At 44.1% G+C, this 23,559-nt stretch overlaps 1 protein-coding gene across 1 annotated transcript in view; it reads right to left on the bottom strand.

Annotated features, from left to right (window-relative positions):
* LOC115476552 (phospholipase A2 inhibitor and Ly6/PLAUR domain-containing protein-like) overlaps positions 1-23,559 on the bottom strand; it is a 77,617-nt gene that overhangs the window by 41,492 nt on the left and 12,566 nt on the right. The window contains exons 2-3 of the mRNA XM_030212978.1: positions 4,050-4,166; positions 3,689-3,844 (exon numbers count right to left, since the gene is read on the bottom strand). Coding sequence (XP_030068838.1) covers positions 3,689-3,844; positions 4,050-4,166 — 273 coding nt within the window. The remainder of the gene's footprint in view (positions 1-3,688; positions 3,845-4,049; positions 4,167-23,559) is intronic.

The following is a 23,559-nucleotide window of genomic DNA, read 5'->3' as shown; positions in this document are numbered from 1 at the left end:
TGAGCGAGGCTGTAACTGTGTAACAGCTGCAAATTGATGCCTGCAGCGACAGGGCAGAGACCTCAAAGGATCACTTTAACGAAGCATCCAAACGTCTATCCTGCATATCCTTCAAAGCTACTTCACCTTCCACAGGGACAGTAGTCTTTTTGGTGAACTCAGTCACCAGGAATCCACCTTAGGGAGCAAAAACTGCTCCACCTGGTCTGTGCCCACTGGATATGGCCAAGCCATGGCTTTCGCCACCTTGAAGCCCCCATCTTGGTCTGACCACTGTGTGGAGATTAGTTCTTGAATGGCCTCATGCACTGCAAATGCTCTAGATGGTCTTCGGGTGCTCATCATCTTAGGATTGACTGCAGCAGACATTGATGCTTCAGGGTCAGACATATTTAAAGCCTCAATGCACCAGAAATCAGAGACAGAAGTTCCTTTCTACGAAAGAGATGCACCGCCGAAGGGTCATCTGGTTCCTTCTGGAGGAGCTCCCCCTCCTCAAGTTCCTCCAACCCCTTGTGACACAACGAATCATCGGAAGTGGCCACCAAGGAGGGGGCAGAGGTCACAGGTACCAAGGACCACACTTCTGAGGAGGAGGCCATCCGCCTCTGTTTAAGGGCTAGATATTCCCTGGGGATAAAGACAGCTGACTCAGGTCTCCAACGGGGCGCTCTGGGGCCAATGGAACCGGAGCTGGGAGAGGCTGAGGCAGGGCACGTTTTAAAATATAAGCATGGTGCATAAGCAACAAAAACTCTGGAGAGAACAACTCTTGAGTCTCCAGCTCCTGCAGCCCCCACCCCCCAGCACAGGCCCCGAATGCCTCCTGAATACCCCTTTTGGGATCCATAAGGGAAATGGTCATCTGCCCGACATCCACAGAAAGCGGGACAGGACCTGAAACCGCATCAGAGGAAGTTGATAAAATGGCGTGCATGCCATGTGCTTCTGCGCGGGAAACCACAGCTTCCACTGCCAAGAAGGTACTGTCTCCCCCCCCCCCCCCCCCCCGCCGGTTTCAGCACACCCTGCGCTGCAGAAACCTCAGCGAAACGTTGTTTGCCATATCAAGTACAGCGTGTAGCTGTCTCCGCTGCCATTTCCCCGCCGCCCAGGAGGAGGAAGAAAGGACCGGCACTCACCAAAAGAAGAGTACCACGGTGCACCAATACAGTGGGGCTTCCCAGCAAGACCAGTCCATCCTGATCCAAGGCTGATATTCACGCGCTGTGCACAGAACTCTGTGCTCTAGTGTTTGCTTTTTTTTTTCAGTTGTGAGGAAAGAATCCTCAGCAACAGACAGCCAAGCCAAGCACTGGGAAAAGGGGGATATCGGGGTGAGGCAGGAACCCAGAAAATCAGTTATGCCCCCAAAGAAGGCACCCTCGGCCAACTATCTCCTGTCAACTGGCCACATCACCCAGGAGAATCTCTAGCAATTTCAAATCCAGGAGCTCATGAGAAGCCGTCCACCACCTGCTGGAGATAGAGATATACTAACTGATGGCGGGGCGGACCATCTGGTATCACTGCCGTCAGTTTGACTATCTCTATCTCCTCCTTCTGGTAGACAGATATAACCCACCAGTTCCTAGATTCATCTGCTGCTGGCGCTAAGAATGTGTGCACCCTGCCCAGGTCATGCCCCTTTGTATGCCCACCTTGCAAATATACCTGTGGTGACCAATAGGCAAGTATATAAGGTAGGTCATGCCTAAAACTACATGTAATGCAAGTCCATGCATACTTGTAGAAGAGGAGTGTCCAGGGGTGGAGTTTATGATTGGGATTTCAATTTATGCATGCATTTTATAAAATATGCATATATGCACAGAAAGCATGTGCTAATATTTATACCTCTCTTGAGCAGGCATGTTTCCACTTTGAATGTAGACGTTATTGTTGCTGGATTTTCACAAATATTTTTTAAAGTCATATAGGCACTTTTGTGTCTTTATAACATAACAACAAACTAGGCATCCTCTTTCTAACCTAGACACACTGTTATAAAACTATCTTTATACCCCTGGATTCTATATGGCACCCAAAATGTGGATACCGATCTTGATGTGCGCCCAACTAAATTGGCTAATGAGCCATTTAGTGTCAATAATTCAGTGCTAATTGGTACCAATTTGGATGTGGGCTCACATGTTGCTACATGCTATAACAATGTGCTCCTAAATCCCATAGTGTGCAACCCCAAAAGGGGTGTGACCATGGGAGATGCATGGGCGGGTAAGGGGTGTTTCTTAAATTTGCATGCAGTGTTATAGAATACTGGGTGTCACAATTGTCAGGAATGGTGAGCCCTTGGACCAAAGCCGGAGCTTTGGCAGACAAATCACCTGAGCTGGCACAGGCAGGAGTCAGAACAGCCTGGACTAGGATAAACTAACAGACTCAACAAGGCAGGACAGAGGTAACTAACACAATGGACTAAACAAGGACCAGATCCAGACGAGGCAAGAAAAACAAGGCAAAGGGGCAAGAACTGGAACCCAGACAGGACAAGGCAAGGCATGGAACTAGATTAAAACTGGGACTGGGACTCAGGCAATATAAGGCAAGGCAGGACACGGAACTAGATTAAAACTGGGTCCAGAAAAGGACAAGGCAAGAACTGGATCCAGACAGGACTAGACTGAATGAGACAAGACAAAGCAAGGCACAACCAGACAGGCAAAACAGGGCAGGAGTTAGGCAACAAGAATAACAGAAGACAATAAGTAAGGCAGGAACAGGATTCTGGAATAGACTTGGCTTGGCTGGAACAGGATTCTGGAACAGATGGCTTGGCTGGAACAGGATTCTGGAACGGACTTAGCTTAGCAGGGAAAAGGAACGGAACATGGCTTAAACACAGAGCTTAACTGTAGTAAGAGTCAAAAGCAGGCTAGACTGAAAGCAGGAGCTGAGGGTAGAGTCAAACTGATACAGACACCAAGAGCAGGGTGTAGCTGTAGAGCCAGGCTTTCAGGAACAAGGTTCAAAAGCAAAACTCACAGAAACAAATCATTGATGTACAAGACTCAAAGAAACACAGAACAGACCTTCAGGAGCAAGACTCACAGGAACAAAGCCAGGCTGGAAACAAAGCATGCAGCAACAAAGCCAAGCAAGGATATGATCTAAACAGGGAACACAATGACAAGATTAAGAGACCTCTTGCAAAGGCAAAGCATGAGAGTTCCCAGGTGCTTAATAAAGGACTTGCTGATGATGTCACAACTTGGAATGAGGCTTGAATAAGCTACAGTGAGGCTTGGATTGCAGGCACACTAGGCAGCAGATGCATCAATGCAGGGACAAGGCAGTCCAGAGAAGCCATAGAGCCAGATCACTGAAAAAAGGAGAGTCAGAAGAACGCAGGGGCAAGGCCACAACCGTGGCAGTAGGGATGTGGGTTGAGAGGGTACTGGGTTGACACTTTATCCAATGAGAGCCAAAAGTATTATTATTATTATTATTGTTGTTGTTGTTGTTATTATTTTGAACTAGTGTATTTTCTTGCTGTCTACCAGTTACATTCTAAAGCAGAAGCCCAAATATAGAGTGATAAACTGTACCCAGGCTTCACCGGTTTTCCTCTGGCAGAGGACTGTAAACAAGATACCCAGCAAGAATCATAATATCCTCTGATCTGGAGTATCCTACATAGTGTGATAGACAGAGACAGAGCTCCTACCTTTGACTGTTCCACAGTTACAGTTGTCTTCATTGCAACACTCAGTGTATAAAACAAAGTTGAGCCCATCACTATGGGAATACATAGTCTTTTTACAGATCTTGGGGTCATATTTACCACACCCCTTGAAACACGCCAGGTGACCTTTCTTATCTCCTACAGGAACAAGAAAATACTTGTAAGAGTTACACTTGCAGAAACTCAGATTGATAGAGGTCAGCATTTCATCTTTGGGGATCTTTAATCCAGAGTATAAAATGTACATTTTGCACAATTTTTTTCTAGGCAGAAACCTAGAGCCCAATCAGTAATGGAACAGCCTCTGACCCCACCAACCTCTCTTGGAAAGGATAGGACTCACCATGTGTGACACTTTCTATTTTTGTAACACACGTTTCTCCCTCGTTGCACTCAGCGGAAATACCCGAGCATGAATCACCCTCAATGTTCATGCAATGATCACAAGTCAGAGAGAGTCCTGAGGAAAAGGAGAAACCATGTTATATATACACACTACTGAACTTCAGTTACACTCAACTCTTCATCCTTTCTCTACATGTCTACTATAGCTCTATATCTTCTCTTTTCACCCCATCTTTCTTTTTTTGCCCCTCTATTCTTTCTCGTTTATCCTATTCTTCCTCCTTGTCCCCATGCCTTGTTTCCTGTAACCCTGTATCTCTCTTTTCTACTTCCTGAAAAGTAAAAAATTTATTTATAAATTTAAAGCTAACAATAAATGAGAACCTTGACTTTATGCATCCTACCAATAAAACTGTGTTTGAATTTGATCCACTGGACTATCAATGTATGGCACATTCCATGTGCTATATACACCAAGGGGTAATTTTATAGCATGTACAATGATTAAATATTACATTTATTTATTTTTACTACATTTGTACCCCATGCTTTCCCACTCATGGCAGGCTCAATGGGGCTTACATGGGGCATTGGAGGGTTTAGTGACTTGCCCAGAGTCACAAGGAGCTGCCTGCCTGTGCCTGAAGTGGGAATTAAACTCAGTTCCTCAGGACCAAAGTCTACCACCCTAACCACTAGGCCACTCCTCCACTCATGAGAGAGATGTAGCCAGTGCATTTTTTCTAGCAAAAAAGGTGCCGGTACTGAAATGCTAAGCCACCCTTCAGGGGTGGGGTGATCACAGAGGGACCCACCCTACAATAGCCAGGCCCCCTGCAACCAGTCACATAATCTATGACAAGGCAGAATTGGTGTGTAGAGCCTGAGGTCTTTCATTAAAACTTGGGGTCCATGGGTCAAATTTAGCAGACAATGGAAAAGGTGCCGGTACTCAGTACCCCCAAGTACCCCCTCAAAAAAAGCCCTGGATGTAGCAGAGAACTTACCAATGTTGGCTACAGTTAAAACATGTTATGTTACCGTTAACCTCAGTTAATAATAAAATAACTCATCCTAACGGTAGCCAGCGTTGATAACTCTGCCCCTTAATATATATGGATTGAGGAATATGCAATAACCTTTAGTGAAAACATGTCCTGCAAAACATTCATACTATCAGAAAGTTAAGGAAGGACTAGACGCTCATTCTAGGTATTTCTGAAAGGGATTTGGATTTAGCTCATGCCTTTCTCAGTGTTTGAGGCAAGTTACATTCAGGTTCTTGAAAGATCGTGTCTCAATAAATTGGTTAGTTTAGAAGGTGTCACCTGTGTCTGTCAATTTTGATAGACTAGATTAACATGGTTACTCCTCTTAAATGTTTGTGAAATTCAGATATTTTCTAGTCCTCAGAGTTATATCAGAGGCAGTGGAAGTTAAATGACTTCCCAAGGTCACCAGGAGCAGCCTCAAGATTTGAACCTTGCTTTCCTGGTTCTCAGCTGCTTCTTAAACTTCTAGGCAGTTTTATTTGAAGGCACTGATCACAGTATTCTGCTATATACCTATATTTTCTTTAGAGATCTTATGCAAAGAAGATAAGCATCCAGAGAACTGTTTAAATCCTGAATTATTCTTAATGTGAATGGGAAGTGTGGCCAACCTCTGGGTCAATATCTCTTCTTTTTCTCTGTATTGTGACTGTTAGACAGGAGGGAGAGAAGAAAAAAGGGTGGGGGACCCCTTTTAAACCAAGTCTTGGAACAGAAAGTAAAACTGGGAATAAGGATAAGACCTGGAGACAGAAGTCCCTGTCTAGCTTTCTCACTAAAAAGCAGACATATATTAGTCTCTGTATTTACTGGGAGAGAGGGAAAGAAAGAACTACCACAACTTGCCTTAAGAAAAGGGCAGGAGAAACTCAAATTCAATAACTGTTATGCCAGTTCCCCAATCAATTCAGCCTGCATATCCTTCAGTTTCCCCAGTGACCAAAGGAGGAACATGGTTGAAGCATAGGCATCGGAACAGGGAGAGCCACAGTGCCATGGCACCCGCTAAATTTTTCTTCCCAACCTCCCTTCCTATGAGCTGTTTTAAACTGAAATTTTCTCTACAAACAGGCATTTTCCTCATAGTTTTAAACTGAAACCTGTTCTAGAGGTAGAAACAGCCCAAAACTCTTGTTCTCAAAGGCAGTTATTTCCAGTTCTTTGTTGCTGGAGAGGTATCCCATCCAGTGATCTCAATTAGGTGTTAACTAAGGGGTGGTAAAGTAGAATATTTGCATAGGTTGCTGAGTTAGCTTCAAAGAGCCTGTTTAAAAAAGGCCCCTTAGATTTAAAACTATATAAAGAGGAAAGGTCCCACTGAACTTTCTTTCTGAGAAGTTCTGAGAGAAGAGGACATTTCTCTGGTAAGTGACCACTATTTTGCTTTGTGCTTTGGGAACTTACAGACTGGGGTTTAAAGGAGGAATTGTAGGTTAGTGATAGGCATAATAAAAATAGAAAAAAGCAAATTTTATCAACTAATCTCCATAGTCTTTTCCCCTTAGTTTTAAAACTTGAACTTTGTACCACAACATTAACAGATAGACTCTAGCACACACTGCAGGATCTAGGTTAGTCTTCCCACCCACCCCTAGGACAACCATCTAAGAAGGAAACACTAAATAAATCATACAACATACTATATAAATGAAAAGACATTTTTATATTAGGCTAATATCCTTAATACTGTAGCAAGTTTTAAATTATTGAAAAACTCAAAAATACTAAGATGGAGTCAGCAGGCCAGCAGCGAGAGAGGTGCTATCCAGTCTTTTGCATTGTGTCACATGTATGATTATCTCCCAGTTGGTAAGATGCCATATGTGTGTGCCCAATGCAAAGAGCTCCTGGCTCTCAGAGAATGTGTCCATTCTCTTGAGGCTAGAGTAGCAGACTTGGTGGAGCTGAGGGAGACAGAGAGGTAGATAGAGGAGACCTACAGGGATGTTGTAGAGAAGTCCCACCTCCAGTCTGGTAGCCCTTGTGTTACCTTGGAGGAGTTAACAACAGGCTCTCTCCCCGGTCCACCTCGGCGCCCCCCCCCATCCACCTCATTGCCCCCCATCCACCTCTGCACCCCCCCATCCACCACTGCGCCCCCCCCCCCACCTCTGTGCCCCCCAAAATTGCAGAGCTGGCTATAGCTGGGGGAGGGGGGGTGTTGGCAATGCATTACTCTCTCCAGGAAAAAAAATTAAATGATCCCAGGTTCCAATCTAATTCATGTTTAATATGGGATAAAATGCCATAAATAAGTAAATAAATATAAACTTTTAACGTTCAGCACCTGATTCTCAAAGTGGACATATTCCAAACACTATAATGAAAATAAAATTAATTTTTTCTACCTTTGTTGTCTGGTGACTTTGTTTCTCTGATCATGCCGGCCAAGTATCTGATTCTGCTGCTCTCTATCTGTTCCCTTGACTCCGTTTCCAGGGCTTCCTTTCCATTTATTTCTTTTCTTTCCTTCTTTCTTCTTCATTTCTGGTCCTCCGCAGACTTGACTGTACAGTGGATCCAGCTTCTGCCTACTTTCTCCATCCATGTGCAGTTTCTCTCCTCACTTCCTTTTCCCTCATCTAATCTCCTTCCTCTATCTTCCCTCCATGTCCAGCATTTCTTCTCTCTCCCTTCCCTCCCCTCCATCCATGTTCAGAATTTCTTTTGCCCTCCCCTCCATCCATGTCCTGAAACTCTCCTCTCTCCCCTGCCCCTCTCTATCCATCCATACCCAGCAATTCTCTTCTCTCCCCTGCCCCCCTCTACCCATGCATGCCCTGCAATTCTCTCCCCTGCCCCCCTCTACCCATCCATGCCCAGCAATTCTCTCCCCTGCCCCCCTCTACCCATCCATGCCCAGCAATTCTCCTCCCTCCCCTGCCCTCCCGCTCCCATCCATGTCCAGCGATTCTCCATCGCCCCCACCCTCCCCTCCCGCTTGTTAAATTTTGACAGCTCTTGCGAGACGGTTGTTCTTGGGGGCGAGCCGGCTCCATTACGGGAGGTAAGCATGGCAGGAGGGCGCCATCACAGGCCATGCTTACCTCCCCTCCCGCTCCCAAACATGTCCAACGATGTCCTTCGCCCCCACCCTCCTCTCCCCTCCCGCTCCCATCCATCTTTTTGTATTACCTCCGTCAAAGTGCCACGTTATTTAAAGCCCTGCTGCCCGTCTCCAGCCTTCCCCTGCTTGCTTCATGATGATGTTCATTCCCTCAGTCCCGCTTCGGAAAAAGGAAATGACGTCAGAATGATGTCAGAAGGCAGGACTAAGGGCACAAACTCATCAGACGCAAGGAGGGAAGGCTGGAGACGGGCAGCAGGGCTTTAAATAACACAGCGCTTCGACAGAGGTAATACAAAAAGACGGATGGGAGCGGGAGGGGAGAGGAGGGTGGGGGCGAAGGACATCGTTGGACATGTTTGGGAGCGGGAGGGGAGGTAAGCATGGCCTGTGATGGCGCCCTCCTGCCATGCTTACCTCCCATAATGGAGCCGGCTCACCCCCAAGAACAACCGTCTCGCAAGAGCTGTCAAAATTTAACAAGCGGCTCTTGCAAGCTACAGCGAGCCGGCTCCAGCACACCACTGGGGTTAGGACAGCTGTTATAATTGGTGATTCGATCATTAGGCATATAGATAGCTGGGTGGCTGGTGGACATGAGGATCGCCTGGTGACTTGCCTGCCTGGTGTGAAGATGGCGGACCTCACGCATCACCTAGATAGGATTTTAGATAGTGCTGGGGAGGAGCCAGCTGTCTTGGAACATGTGGGTACCAATGGCATAGGAAAATGTGGGAGAGCAGTTCTGGAAGCCAAATTTAGTCTCTTAGGTAGAAAGCTCAAATCCAGAACCTCTAGGGTAGAATTTTCTGAAGTACTACCCGTTCCACGCACAGGGTCCAAGAGACAGGCACAGTTACGGAGTCTCAATGCATGGATGAGACGATGGTGCAGGGAGGAGGGTTTTAGATTTGTTAGGAACTAGGCAACATTCTGGGGAAGGGGGGGGGGCCTATTCTGAAAGGATGGGCTACACCTTAACCAGGGTGGGACCAGGCTGCTGGCATCGGCATTTAAAAAGGAGATAGAGCAGCTTTTAAACTAGAAACGGGGGGAAAGCCGACAATCACTCAAAAGCGCATGGTTCGGGATAAGGTATTTTTCAAAGATAGGGAAGATAGGGTATCCTGATAGTGAGGTTGCAAAAGAGACTGTAGTAGATCAGGTGTCCTTAAATAAAAATAAAAATCAGACAAAAGATTTCAAATTAATACTGTCAAGTATTGAGCATGATGTAAATAGGAATAACAAATATAGTTTGAAATGTCTATATGCAAATGCCAGAAACCTAAAAAATAAGATGGGAGAGCTGGAATATATTGCACAAAATGAAAAATTAGATATAATAGGCATCTCTGAGACCTGGTGGAAAGAGGATAACCAGTGGGACACTGTCATACCGGGGTACAAATTATATCGTAGTGATAGGGTGGATCGAATTGGTGGAGGGGTAGCATTGTATATTAAGGAGAGGCTTGAATCAAATAGACTGAAAATTCTGCAGGAAACAAAACACATCTTGGAATCACTATGGATTGAAATTCCATGTGTAAAGGGAAAAGGATAGTGGTAGGAGTGTACTACCATCCGCCTGACCAGGATGAACAGATGAATGCAGAAATGTTAAAGGAAATTAGGGACGCAAACAAACTGGGCAGCACAATAATAATAGGTGATTTCAATTACCCCGATATTGACTGGGTAAATGTAAATCCACCTATGCATCCAGCTTTTCCAACTTAAGCGCACAACTATGGAACGCACTGCCAAAAATAGTAAAAACTATGCCAGACCACCTTAATTTCCAGAAAGCACTAAAAACAGACCTATTCAAAAGAGCATACCCCACCGACCCAACATTAAATTATATGGACACCATGCGACACAATGCAACCAAAGAACGTAAAAGACATTACCTGACTCTTCCTCCCCCCTCCCTCTCTAAGTTCCCCCCAATTGTACCTACCATATATGTACCTTATTTGTGTTACACTCCTACATGGCTGCTCCTGGCGGCGACCATCTTGAAAGGTTCATTTGAGGGGTGGCCATCTTGAGAGGTGCATTTGTATCAGTTCCTGAAGGGCAGCCATCTTGAGAAGAGCATCTACATCGGTTCCTGAGGGGCAGCCATCTTGAGAGGCTTATTCCTACGGGAGTGCCCAATGAGGTTCCTCGCCTGTCAGCTGTGGAAGGGATCTCCTGATGAGAGGCCTGTTTAAGAGCAGAACATGGTCATCAGTTTGCTTTGGCTTCTACCTTGGTGGAGTTCGTGGAGTTTCCTGGTGTTTTGCAGATTTGATCATTGCCTGAATCCTGACTACTTCTTTGTTTGCTGCCTACCTTAACCATTGCCTGAACCCTGACTACTTCTTTGTTTGCTACCTGCCCTGACCATTGCCTGAATCCTGACTATTTCTTTGTTTGCTGCCTGCCCTGACCATTGCCTGAATCCTGACTACTTCTTTGTCTGCTGCCTGCCTTGACCATTGCCTGAGTCCTAACTACTTCTTTGCCGCCATCCCTGACTCTTGCCTCTCGTCTGACTACTCCCAGTTCAGAAGTCCTGTCGGCCCCCGGTCCTGGGGGCTCAACCCCCGGAGGAAGAGGTCACTCCAGGTGAAGTCGTGGAATTGTTTGGCTGCCCTACGGAGCTCAGGTCCGAGCTTGTCTCATCTGTGCTGCGTGGGGCACAGGGACTCACAGCCATAACAATCTGCTACAATATCACCTTGCATTCATTCATACCATGTATTTGTTCAGACCGGAATCGGCTAACGCCGTTAACGGTAATATGTAAGCCACATTGCTACAATATCACCTTGCATTCATTCATACCATGTATTTGTTCAGACCGGAATCGGCTAACGCCGTTAACGGTAATATGTAAGCCACATTGAGCCTGCAAAAAGGTGGGAAAATGTGGGATACAAATGCAACAAACAAATAAATAAACATTGGGGCACGCTAGGGCGGTACAATTCCTCGACTAAATCAAGGACTACTTTATGGAGCAGCTGGTACAGGAGCCGACGAGAGAAGGAAAAATTCTAGACCTAGTCCTTAGTGGCATGCAATCTGGTGCGGGAGGTAATGGTGCTGGGGCCGCTTGATAACACTGATCATAATATGATTGGATTTGATATTAGCTTTGAAGTAAGTATACTTAGGAAATCAAATACGTTAGTGTTTAACTTTAAAAAAGGAGACTATGATAAAATGAGAAGAACGGTGAAAAAAAAACTTAGAGGAGCGGCTGCAAGGGTCAAAAATTTACATCAGGCGTGGATGCTGTTCAAAAACACCATCCTGGAAGCCCAGGCCAAATATATTCCGCATATTAAAAAAAGAGGATGGAAGACCAAACTACAGCTGGCATGGTTAAAAAGTGAGGTGAAGGAAGCTATTAGAGCTAAAAGAAAATCCTTCAGAAAATGGAAGAAAGAACCGATTAAAAATAATAAGAAACAGCATAAGGAATGTCAAGTCAAATGCAAAGTGTTGATAAGGAAGGCTAAGAGGGACTTCAAAAAAAAGATTGCAATGGAGCCAAAAACACATAGTAAAAAATTTTTTAGGTATATTTAAAGCAGAAAGCTGGCAATCGAATCAGTTGGACCGCTAGATGACCGAGGAGTAACAGGGGAGATCAGTGAAGATAAAGCCGTAGCGGAGAGATTAAATGAATTCTTTGCTTCGGTCTTCACTGAGGAAGATTTGGGTGAGATACCAGTGCCAGAAATGGTATTCGAAGTTGATGAGTCAGAGAAACTGAATGAATTCTCTATAAACCTGGAGGATTAAATGAGGCAGCTCTACAAATTGAAGAGTAGCAAATTTCTTGGACTGGGTGATATTCATAGGAGGTAGTGTTCTATTGTGGATTAAAAACTGGTTAAAAGATAGAAAACAGAGAGTAGGGTTAAATGGTCAGTATTCTCAATGGAGAAGGGTAGTTAGTGGGGTTCCCCAGGGGTCTGTGCTGGGACCGCTGCTTTTTAACATATTTATAAATGACCTAGAGATGGGAATAACTAGTGAGGTAATTAAATTTGCTGATGACACAAAGTTATTCAAAGTCGTTAAATCGCGGGAGGATTGTGAAAAATTACAAGAGGACCTTACGAGACTGGGAGACTGGACGTCTAAATGGCAGATGACGTTTAATGTGAGCAAGTGCAAAATGACGCATGTGGGAAAGAGGAATCCGAATTATAGCTACGTCATGCAAGGTTCCATGTTAGGAGTCACAGACCAAGAAAGGGATCTAGGTGTCGTCGTTGATGATACGTTGAAACCTTATGCTCGGTGTGCTGCGGCGTCTAAGAAAGCAAATAGAATCTGAAAGCTGGTGGGCCTGGGCCCATCCAGGCCCACCCGTACCTATGCCCCTGGACGGGACTTCTCTGCCTCTGCACCCTCTTTTGGTAATCCCTTTCCTTGCTGGTAAGCTGAGAGCTATAGCTCCCTCCCAAGAAACCCTTCCTTCACTCCTGCCTTTTGGAAAATTCACCCTCCCCTGTCCTTTTGGGGCTTTTCCTTCTCTCGAACTTAGGAAACCAGCACTTTTACTTGCACTTGAATCTGTGCCTTCTGCTTGATCGAAGCATTTACTGGAGTGTGATCTTTAACCCAGGGGCAGTGGAATGCCTTTTAGTTTGGGGGTGCCCTCACCTTACCCCAGCCCTTCACTACCATCTCATAATCCTCCTCCTGTAGAGGTACTTCTTTATCAGATAATCATTGAATAGCGATTATTCTGGACTTGTTTGCTAAGAATATGAGAGTGCCTAATTGGCCCTTAGGATCTGCTGACAGGTTGTACCAATGAAAGGAATAATGCCAAAATGGAAATATATTATTATTATAGATATAAAAATAACAATATGGAAAAATGCAAAGCAAGTTACAAAACTTTGTATACGACCAAAATATACTGATTATTACACCAACAGATATATGAAAATATATATATGTGAGTAATTATACAACTATAATATCCTGAGAAAAGATTACCAACAGCAACAGTAACAGGCTACCAGTCTGGAGAAAACCAATCAGTTACAGGCTATATCAAGCCTAACTAAAACCTGAGCCATAGAGGGGAATTCCTGCTTCCTACCCTTGCGGACTATAGGTTCCAGAGTTCAGGTGAAGAATTGGATTCTCCTTCAGGCTCCAGCAGAGTGCACCTGAGTCCCTATAGATCAAGTGTTTACTCCAAACTCTCTATTCTGTGCAGCTGGTTACTCAGTCTCTGGGGAAGCCAAAGAGTTGTGTCTGAACTTGACCTTGCCAAAGGGCTGTGGCTGAACTTGACCTTGTGAGCTCTCAGTACAAGGTATCACAGTTCACAGGTGTTTAGAGAAAATAGACTCTAGCTCCACAGAGAGAGAACTATCCAACAGGCAATCTTCATCTCTTCTCTATTCCCAGCACTTGACATTCCTCTGGGTCAGGTGATACACATTGACCAAACACCAACGATGTATCTCTCTCTGTCCAGCAGATTATTTGCATTCATGACAATGAAGCCTTAGAGCTTCCAGCAAGAATATCTGATCAGTCACAAACTTGATGGTAGCAAATTCCCCTCCATGGTTCACAGCTGTACTGGAGACTCTGTCTCTGTGAAAACTGCTCCTCCGTGCCTCCGAAGAGATAAGGAAGATGGTTATTGCATATAAACACATGTCCTTGGATGATGAGGTCACTAGCACAGTTATGCCAAGAAGTATTTTTCCTTGAAGAATGCTGGTTTCAGATGTATTCAGGCCTCAGACTGCAGAATCCATATTTAGTTCAGGAAAAGATGGTTCAGGCCTAACCAGCAAAGGTGAGCCAGCAGGAAAAGACCCCTACACTTCCCTATGGTGTCCAGCATATTTATTTATTTATTTGTTACATTTGTATCCCACATTTTCCCACCTACTGTATTTGCATGCTCAATGTGGCTTACATAGTACCGGAGAGGCTTTGAGGTCTCCGGTGAACAACTACAAGGTAATGTTGTATATATCTCCTTCCCTCCTTCTCAACCCCCCTACATGGTATCCAGGATTTTTCTTCTTCCATAACTCTCTCACCCCATCTTCAGCATCTCTTCCCTTTCTTCCCCCATGGAGTCCAGAATTTCTCTCCTTTGCTACCTCCCTTATCCCTTTCTTCATCATCTCTCCCCCTTGTAGTCTCTAGTATGTTTCTCCTTCCATTCCCCCCCCCCCAAATAGTATCTAGCATCTCTCTCCTTCCCTCCCTCTCGACAAGATCCACAGCAAGCCTTTTCTTCCCTACCTCCCTCACCCTCTCTTTTGCCTCTCTCTTCCCCTTCCCCTATCCATGGTCTCCCACATGTCTTCCTTCCCCCTTCACAAGGTGTCCAGCAATTGTCTCTTTCTTCCCCCCACTTAACTTGTAGCATCCAGGATTTCTCTCTTTTTCTTCCCTCCCCAGTCTCTTTGTCTCCCTCTTCAGTATTTTTCTCCTTGCTTGCCTCCCTCCTCTGTCAGCTGTTTATTTACTTATCTCATTTCTCTGGGGCGGTGACTCTATGAACTGCATAAGAGGCATCGCTCAGCTGGCTGATGTGGGGCCTCAAGGATATGCACATGCTCAAGGTCTGATAGTTCTTGTCCCTGGAGGGGGACAGAAGCTGGCAGGCCTTGACCATGCAGAGACACTCAAGGCTCCCTATCAGCTGGCTGTGCAGTGCCTCTTCTTATGCAATTTACAGAGTCGCCGACTGGGGAAGTGAGGTAAGCGAAGAAACATAAGTATCGCCATACTGGGACAGACCAAAGGTCCATCAAGCCCAGCATCCTGTTTCCAACAGTGGCCAATCCAGGTCACAAATACCTGGCAAGATCCCCCAAAAGTACAAAACATTTTATACTGCTTATCCCAGAAATAGAGGATATTCCCCAAGTCCATCTTAATAATGTCCTATGGACTTCTCTTTTAGGAAGCTATCCAAACCTTTTTAAAACCCTGCTAAGATAACTGCTTTTCCCACATTCTCTGGCAACAAGTTCCAGAGTTTATTTACACATTGAGTGAAGAAATATTTTCTCCCATTTGTTTTCAATTTACTACAATGTAGCTTTAATGTATACCTCCCTAGTCCTAGTACTTTTGGAAAGAGTAAACAAGTGATTTATGTCTACCCATTCCACTCCACTCATTATTTTATAGCCCTCTATCATATCTCCCCTTAGCCACCTTTTATCCAAGCTGAAGAGCCCTAGCCGCTTTAGCCTTTCCTCATAGGGAAGTCATCCCATCCCCTTTATCATTTTTGTAGTCCTTCTCTGTACCTTTTCTAATTCCACTATATCTTTTTTGAGATGCAGTGACCAGAATTACACATTATTTGAAGTGCAGTCTTTATGTACACAATTGATATTATGATCTTAATCCCAATAGAAACAGAAGTTGAACATACATTCCCACAAATAGAATATTGTATGGCAATGATGGTTACATGGATGTTCAATAACTGTCTCAGACTTAACTTTGTGAAGACTACATTTCTCTTAGTGGTCCTTTTACTAAGTTGTGGGAAAAAGGACCCTGTAGTAGAGGCAGAGGACATTTTTCCCACATGCCAGGGCCCTTTTTACTGCCACCCACTGAGGTGGCGGTAAGAACTCACGCAGTAACACAGTAGAAATCAGGCAGCGCACGGCAATGCCCAATTACTGCTGGGTTAGTTGCTCGCTATAGCATGCATTCAAGCCAGAACTACTCAGCCAGCGGTATTTCCATTTTAGTGTGTGGTAAGTGCATTCTGGAAGCCACAAGAAGGAGGAAAAGCCAACAAGTAGCCCAGATACTGGATCTGGAGGGGAAGATATGCAGAAAATGCTATGTAATTCTGAGTCGATGGAAATAATGAAACCTGTTGCACCATCTGAGCAAGGTCCTTCTAATTTCATTGGCATGATCAAAGAAGTTGATGAGAACAAAGAAAACAAGACTCCTGAAGGTTCCCAGGGTGATATGGACTGTCTGCAGCAGAATGAACTGGATCGTGAGAGGGATGAACAGGATCGGCAGCAGGCACTGGCACAGATTCTCCGAGAACTTGAGGCGCAAGGTCTGAAAGAAGATGATGACCTTAAACGAGCTACAGAACCAGGTTTTCAAGACTTTAACTGTTCACTTCTAGATAGGACATGTGATCTTCCCTATTCTGATCGCCTTATCAGTGTGGTCAGACAGGGTCCAGCGGTTGAATCATCCCTACTCAAAGAGAAATTTAACCGGACTCTACACCAGATTGTACGTACCTTCCCCAAACACAAGAAAAAAAGTTGGTTGAGGTTCCTCCCAGAACTAAATCAAATATCCGATAGCTTGACACATCATGCTATGGGTTTGACTGGAAACCTGGGAGATTGGATGAATTCACATCGGGAGAATTTGGAATGTACACAGAAGCTGGCCAGAGAGACTGTAAGACTTCAAAATGCGGAGAGGAAGTGACGTCAGCGCTGTCGAATGGCTGCCTAACAAGAGAGCTCTGAAGAGCCAGAAGTAAAAGGAGCCTCCAATTCCCCGAAAACGCGGCGAAAATCCCCACCAAGCAGGAATCTAAACACCAGAAGTAATGGCAGCTCGGAAGAAACTAGCTAAATTCAAGTACGCCGCCGAAAACCCTGGAATAGGGAAAAGCGCGGGCGCGAAAGTAGCGTCGCGAAATTTCAAAATGGCGGACGGAGTTTCCGAATCTGACCCGGAGCACGAGGAAATGGTAGACGAAAACTCGGAAACAGATAAAATGGATGTTTCACGCTGGTTCCAAGAGCTTAAAGCGGAAATGGTGAATACAAGAAAAGGGATACAGGCGGCAATAGGAGAGCTGCGGGAGGAATTGAGAGATATGGGGAAACGAGTGGCGGAGACTGAGGAGAGAGTGGACGGTGCAGAGGAGGAGATAAAAGAACTGCAGCAAGCAATAAAAAAAGAAAATCAATGCAGAGAAGCCCTGGAAATGCAACTAGAAGACCTGGAAAACAGGTCTAGACGATGCAATCTGAGATTCAAAGGGGTACCAGAGGTAGAGTCATACAAAGACGCATCCAAAATAATAAGAGCAATCTGTGCAGCTATTATGGATCTGGAGAGTGAAAGCGAGGACTCAACCAATCCGGACAAATATAGAATTGACAGAGCTCACCGGACATTAGGGCCACAGAGGGCTGAGGGGCCTAGAGATATAATAGCATGCTTCCATGACTATAACACCAAAGAGGCAGTGTGGCGCAAGGCTCGGGCCATGAAAGAGATTACATGGGAAAATAATAAAATACAAATCTTCCAGGATTTGGCGAAAAAAACCCTGCAAGCACGGAGAGAACTTAAGGATATCACAATGTATTTGCAAAAAGCAGGACTGAGATACCGGTGGCTGTACCCAAGAGGAATTCTGGTAACAGTGGGCACCAAGTCGAGGCGAATCCAGACGGTGGAAGGCGCATGGAAAAGCCTGAGAGACATGGGCTGCACGGACATTCCACAAGATAAAGAAGGAGAACAAAGACGACAACAAAGACAACAGACCCCGGAAAATCAAAGATGGCAGAAAATTGGAAGAGAGAAGAAAAACAGATCCCCGGACAAAGCCAGATTTGAGGGAGAAATAAGAGGAAAAGACTGAGAAATTAACCAGAGGTCAACTAAATGGAACTGTGGTAATATACTCTGTGAGAACTATGGTGCTGGTTAATTGTTGCAATATGCTTGGTGTGGGGGAATAGGGAAATGTAAATGGGGGAGGGGGAGGGAACTGATGATGTAAATATGTGGGGGCAGCCGTCTGGCACAGATGCACTTCCTCCAGGGTAGCACTGGCCAGAAGTGTCCAGGGCCAAAAACAGGAGCCCACTGGGGGGGCAGGGAAAAGAGGGGGGGAGGGAAGGGAAAGGGGAGGGAGGGGAATAAAAGTAGGATCTTGGAACGTTAACGGTTTGAATAATCCCGGGAAAAGAAGCATAGTTCTTAAAGAACTGAAAAGATTAAAATGGGATGTGATAATGCTTCAGGAAACACATATACAAAGACGAGATGAGCACTTGATTAGCTATAAAACACTGGGGCAGGGAACTAAGCTGGCGGATCCCAAGGGAGGGAAGACGGGAGGATTGGCAATTTACATTAATGAACAGTTAAGATTTGTACAAGAAGATATATACAAAGGGGAAGATGGGAGAAGCTTAGCAATTAAAGGAAGGGTAGGAAATCACTTGATCACATTTATCAATGTATATGCACCAAATGAGGGACAGGGAACTTTTTTCACAAAACTAGGCTTAGGCCTAAGTAAATTTGTAAGGGGACAGATAATTATGGGAGGGGACTACAACATGACTGCCTCTAGACTGGACCATTCACAGGGGAAAGGAGGAGGACCGAGAACACATAGGGGGAAATTTCTTAAATTAATGAAGGATTTAGATCTGGTAGATATATGGAGGATGCAACACCCAGGTCAAAAAACATATTCTTTTTATTCTCATGCCCAAAAATCATACTCAAGGATAGATGCGATTTGGGGGAGCAGATCAATATGGGGGGACATGAAAGACTCAGACATAGAAAATATACAGACATCAGACCACGCACCAGTATGGGTACTGGTGGGGAAAATAGAGATAGAGAGAAAGGAAACGATGTGGAGACTAAATGAATCCCTGATAGCTGCGGAGAAAGACTGTCAAGACATACGAATGAGGATAACAGAATACCTCCAAAACAATGACAGGGGAGATGTATCGGAAGGTACCTTATGGGATGCTCTAAAAGCTGTAATTAGAGGGCATCTGATAGCAAAAGGCACCTACAAAAAAAAAAAAAGAGAAGCAACAGAATTGACAATTAGGCAAAAATTAACACAATTAGAATCACAACACCAACTACAGGGAGATGCAAAAACGCTCAGAGACCTAATACAATGCAGAGGGGAACTCCGGAAAATACAGATGAGTACGATGGAATTCCATAGAACCCTGATGAAACAAAAATTTTTTGAATTTAGTAACAAAGCGGGGACCATGCTGGCACGCACTTTAAGACAAAAACAGACAAGGAGCTTAATCGCTAAACTAAAAACACAAGGGGATAGATTGGTATATCAAGATAAAGATATTAGGAAAGCCTTTGTGCAATATTACTCTAAATTATACGCGCCAGGGGAAAAAATCCCCAAAGAAGACATACAAAGTCAATTAAGAGATCTAGGACTCCACAAGGTAACGGAGGCTCAGAAATTAGAGCTAGAGAAGTCCATAACGTTGCAGGAAGTACTAGAGGTAATCAAGGGGCTAAAAGGAGGCAAGGCACCGGGTTTGGATGGATACACGGGGAAATTTTATAAAGTATTTGGAAGGGAATTAGCCCCAATATTGGTGAGAGTTGGAAATGCAAACTTTGGAGGAAATGGGCTACCTAATAGCATGAAAATAGCGGGTATAACAGTATTACCTAAACCAGGAAGGGACCCAACATGTTGTGGATCATATAGACCTATATCATTATTAAATATAGATGTTAAGATACTTGCAAAGGTCATGGCCGACCGCCTAGCCCGTATAATGCCAAAACTTATACACCCAGATCAATCTGGTTTTATATTAAATAGAAAGGTTGCTGATAACATCAGACGGACATTGAATATTATTTGGGGGGCGCAAAGAAGAGGAGACTCGCTGACGCTGTTAGCAATAGACGCTGAGAAAGCGTTCGACAGAGTGGAGTGGGAATATCTATGGGAGGTAATGAGGGTAATGGGAATGGGAATACCATTTATAGAATGGATAAAAGGGCTATATACATCACCGACTGCAAGATTAAAGATTAATGGGGGATACTCTGAAATTTTCCATATCCAGAGGGGTACACGTCAGGGATGCCCGCTATCGCCCCTATTGTTCGCGTTGTCTATTGAACCCCTGGCACAGAGAATTCGAACCATGAAGGAGGTGAGGGGAATAAAACTAGGTGGAAAGGAACATAAAATAGCGTTATTCGCTGATGACATCCTATTTTACGTGGGCCAACCGATGCACACTCTACCTGTCCTAGTTAAGGAACTTGAAGTATATGGGAGACAAGCAGGATTTAAAGTAAATTACGACAAATCTGAAATAATGGGAATTACAATAACAGAGGCAGAGAGTAATTACCTGAAGGAAAGGTGCAATTTTAAAATAACGGAACTGGGTTTCCGGTATCTAGGAATAAAAATTCCCAAAGATTTACAGAATCTATATGCTTGGAATTATGAACCCCTGCTTAGTTCAGTGAGGAGGGATTTGAATAGATGGGGGTCAGGATGGCTGTCGTGGTGGGGACGAATAGCAGTAATAAAAATGAATATCCTGCCAAGACTTCTATTTTTGTTTCAGACATTACCCATCCCAGTACCGACCAGAGAGTTGACAAGATTGCAATCAGAATTAGGGAAATTTACCTGGGGGAGAAAGCCGGCAAGGTTACCCAAGAGGATAATGTGGGGAAGAGTACAGGAAGGAGGAAGAGAAATGCCAAACATGCAATGGTATTACTGGGCAGGACAAATCACACAAATAGCAGAATGGTGTAAGGTAGACTTGTCACATATAACCACATTAGAACAAGTGTTTGTCAGAGAGGGATATTTGGAGGGTCTTCTGTGGGCCTCCCTTCCTGAACAAAGTTATGGGAAACTGACTCTAAACCCGTTTATAACACATCTACTAACACTTTGGGGTACCTTAAAAAAGAAATTAAGGGGGACACAACAGAGATCCTCATATGCGTGGATCACACAGGAGGAGGGATTCCCAGCGGGGAAAGAATCAAGGGTCTTCTCCACATGGTTTCAGAAGGGTCTGATCAGATTTCGTGACTTAATGGACGGAGGTCGCATAAGGGCATTTGAAGAACTCCAAGAGAAATATGAATTACAAGAGACAGATAAATACGCATACTTGCAAGTCCAACACTTTATTATAACAGAAAAATGGACAAAACACCCACCAGTAGATCATGAGAAATTCGAAAATATATGGGGAGAAATTGATGTGTCAGGCAGGGGAATCTCCAAGGTATATGGGCACCTTCGGGGCCAAATTTTTAGAAAACATGCTTTTATGGAAGCATGGGAAAAAGACATGGGACAGACATTAAGTGAGACCGAATGGAGGAGGGTGTGTACCGAAGTTAAGAAAACATCAGTTTGTGTGCTGATCAAAGAAAATGCATACAAGATACTAAGTAGATGGTACTATACACCAGAAAAAATTAATAAAATATACCCAGGAGCCTCTGCGGAATGCTGGAGGTGTGGGAAAGAGAAAGGTACATTCTACCATATATGGTGGGAATGTAGCCAGATACAAGAGTATTGGAAAGACATTGTGAACGAATTATCAATGGTCTTGGAGATTCCCTTTCCTCATGAACCTAAATGGTGCTTACTAGGGTGGGGAAACCACAGAGGGCAAAAATGGCAACAAAGAGTAAAACGGATAGGGCTAGCAGCAGCGAAAACGGGTATAGCACGCCATTGGAAAAGTAAATTGGGGCCCACAAAGACTGATTGGAAAGTTAAATTAAGGGAGCTCATAGAGTTGAGTTGGATAAATTAACAGACAAAAGAATAGGGAGATACAATTCTGAAGCAAAAGAATGGACACAATTACAAGTACTCTTGAAAGATACGGAATAAGAAGAAGGTGATATAATATCCTGAGGATTAAAAGAAGGGGGGGGGGAGGGGGAGGAGAGGGAGGGAGAGGGAGGAGGGAGGGGAGGGAGAAAATGTATAAAATATAGAGAAGCATTGTTATATTATTATGAGAAATGGAGTGTTACGTTATGATATAACGCAGTTGTGATATTGTGTTTTCAATAAAATATATAAATTACAAAAAAAAGACTTCAAAATGCGAAGATGAGGAAGCAGTATGATAAGAGATCCAGAGCTGAAGTTCTCCAAGAGGGGGATTGGGTACTGCTCAGGAGACAGAGATTTACTGGAAGACACAAGATTCAGAACATTTGGGAAGCACAACCATATAAAGTCATTGCACTTATGGGTAATAATTTGAATGTCATAAATATACAAAATGGAAGTGGGGTACTTTGTATTTCTTAAGAGGAGAGTTAAATGACCAGAAATGAAAATCGAATGTAACAGATTTTTGATGGATTCTTGTTCAAATGTCTGAATCTCTTAACTGTACACAATGTTATGAGGAAATGGTTGGTGAAAGAGTGGGTGTAGTGGTAATATTGGGGACAATATTAATTTTTAAGTATGGGCGAAATGTAATATATGGTAACATATATTAAATGTTTTTTTCCTGGGGCTCTGGGTGGGGGGGGGGGGGGGGGGGGCTGTTCCAGGGTGTTGGTGGATGCTGCTGGCTGGAAAAGGTTTAAAGTTTAGTTTGGGAATTATTAATAGAGTTAGCTGAAGAAAGTGTGAGATGTTTCTTAAATATGGTTTTATTTTTCAAGGAATAAACCATGATTAAGTGGGGATTGTACTATAAAATGTTCCTTGCTGTTTTGGGTACAAGTCAGGTTAAAATTAAATTTGAAATTCTCTGTATAGGAAGTTTTGCAGTAACTTTTATGGGGGGAAGGGACAGCCAAGATTCTAAACAGATCAGAGAAAAAAAAGCCAGTCTTTAGCTGACAAGCTGATTGGTTGAGTGATGTCAGGTGTTTCTCGAGGGGGGGGGGGGTGAGTTGCCAGGGAGACTGCTGAGTGAACTGAAGACCAGAGCAGGGAATGACTAGGAGAGAAACGTATGGTGTGTGTCTGTGTAAAGTAAGAGGAATAAAAGTATATTTTATGAGTTTAAAGTGAAATGTGACATTGAAAAAGGGTACTTTGATATTGAAAGTGAGTGAAGGTGAGCCTTGGTACTGAGAATGAGATGATTTGAGCTTAGAAGTGAGTACTTAAATAAACAGACTGCCTTTCTCATGGTTGTATTGCTGAATACATGTGGGGAAAACTGAGGTGTTTCAGGTGAGTGAGAACTGTACTTATAGAAAGCTGTGAGAAATTTTAAACCAAATTTAGTTTGGTTTGGAGTGAAACAGAGGTATGTCCCTGCATGCAGTGAATGGAATGGTTAAGTTCTAAGGGAATTTAAGGTCATGGAAGGTGGAATGAGAGTGTGTATGCAAAGGTACTAAGAGGACACATGTCTGCCTATCCTGGTAAGAGTGAGAGAGGTTGTGCTTTGTGCTGGGAATTGTACTAAATGAGAAGCCTATAAGGGAGTCAGGAAATAGTGTATAAGGATTTAAGGTTGAAGGTGAATTTGATATTTGGAATACAGGGTTTGGAATCTGACTGCAGATTACAGAAAATCCTGCACTGCTTCTGTATG

The sequence above is a fragment of the Microcaecilia unicolor genome, chromosome 8 (assembly GCF_901765095.1).
Source record: "Microcaecilia unicolor chromosome 8, aMicUni1.1, whole genome shotgun sequence".
Taxonomy (NCBI): domain Eukaryota; kingdom Metazoa; phylum Chordata; class Amphibia; order Gymnophiona; family Siphonopidae; genus Microcaecilia; species Microcaecilia unicolor.
Note: the sequence above shows the minus strand (reverse complement) of the source record. Positions and strands in the feature narration are given on the sequence as shown.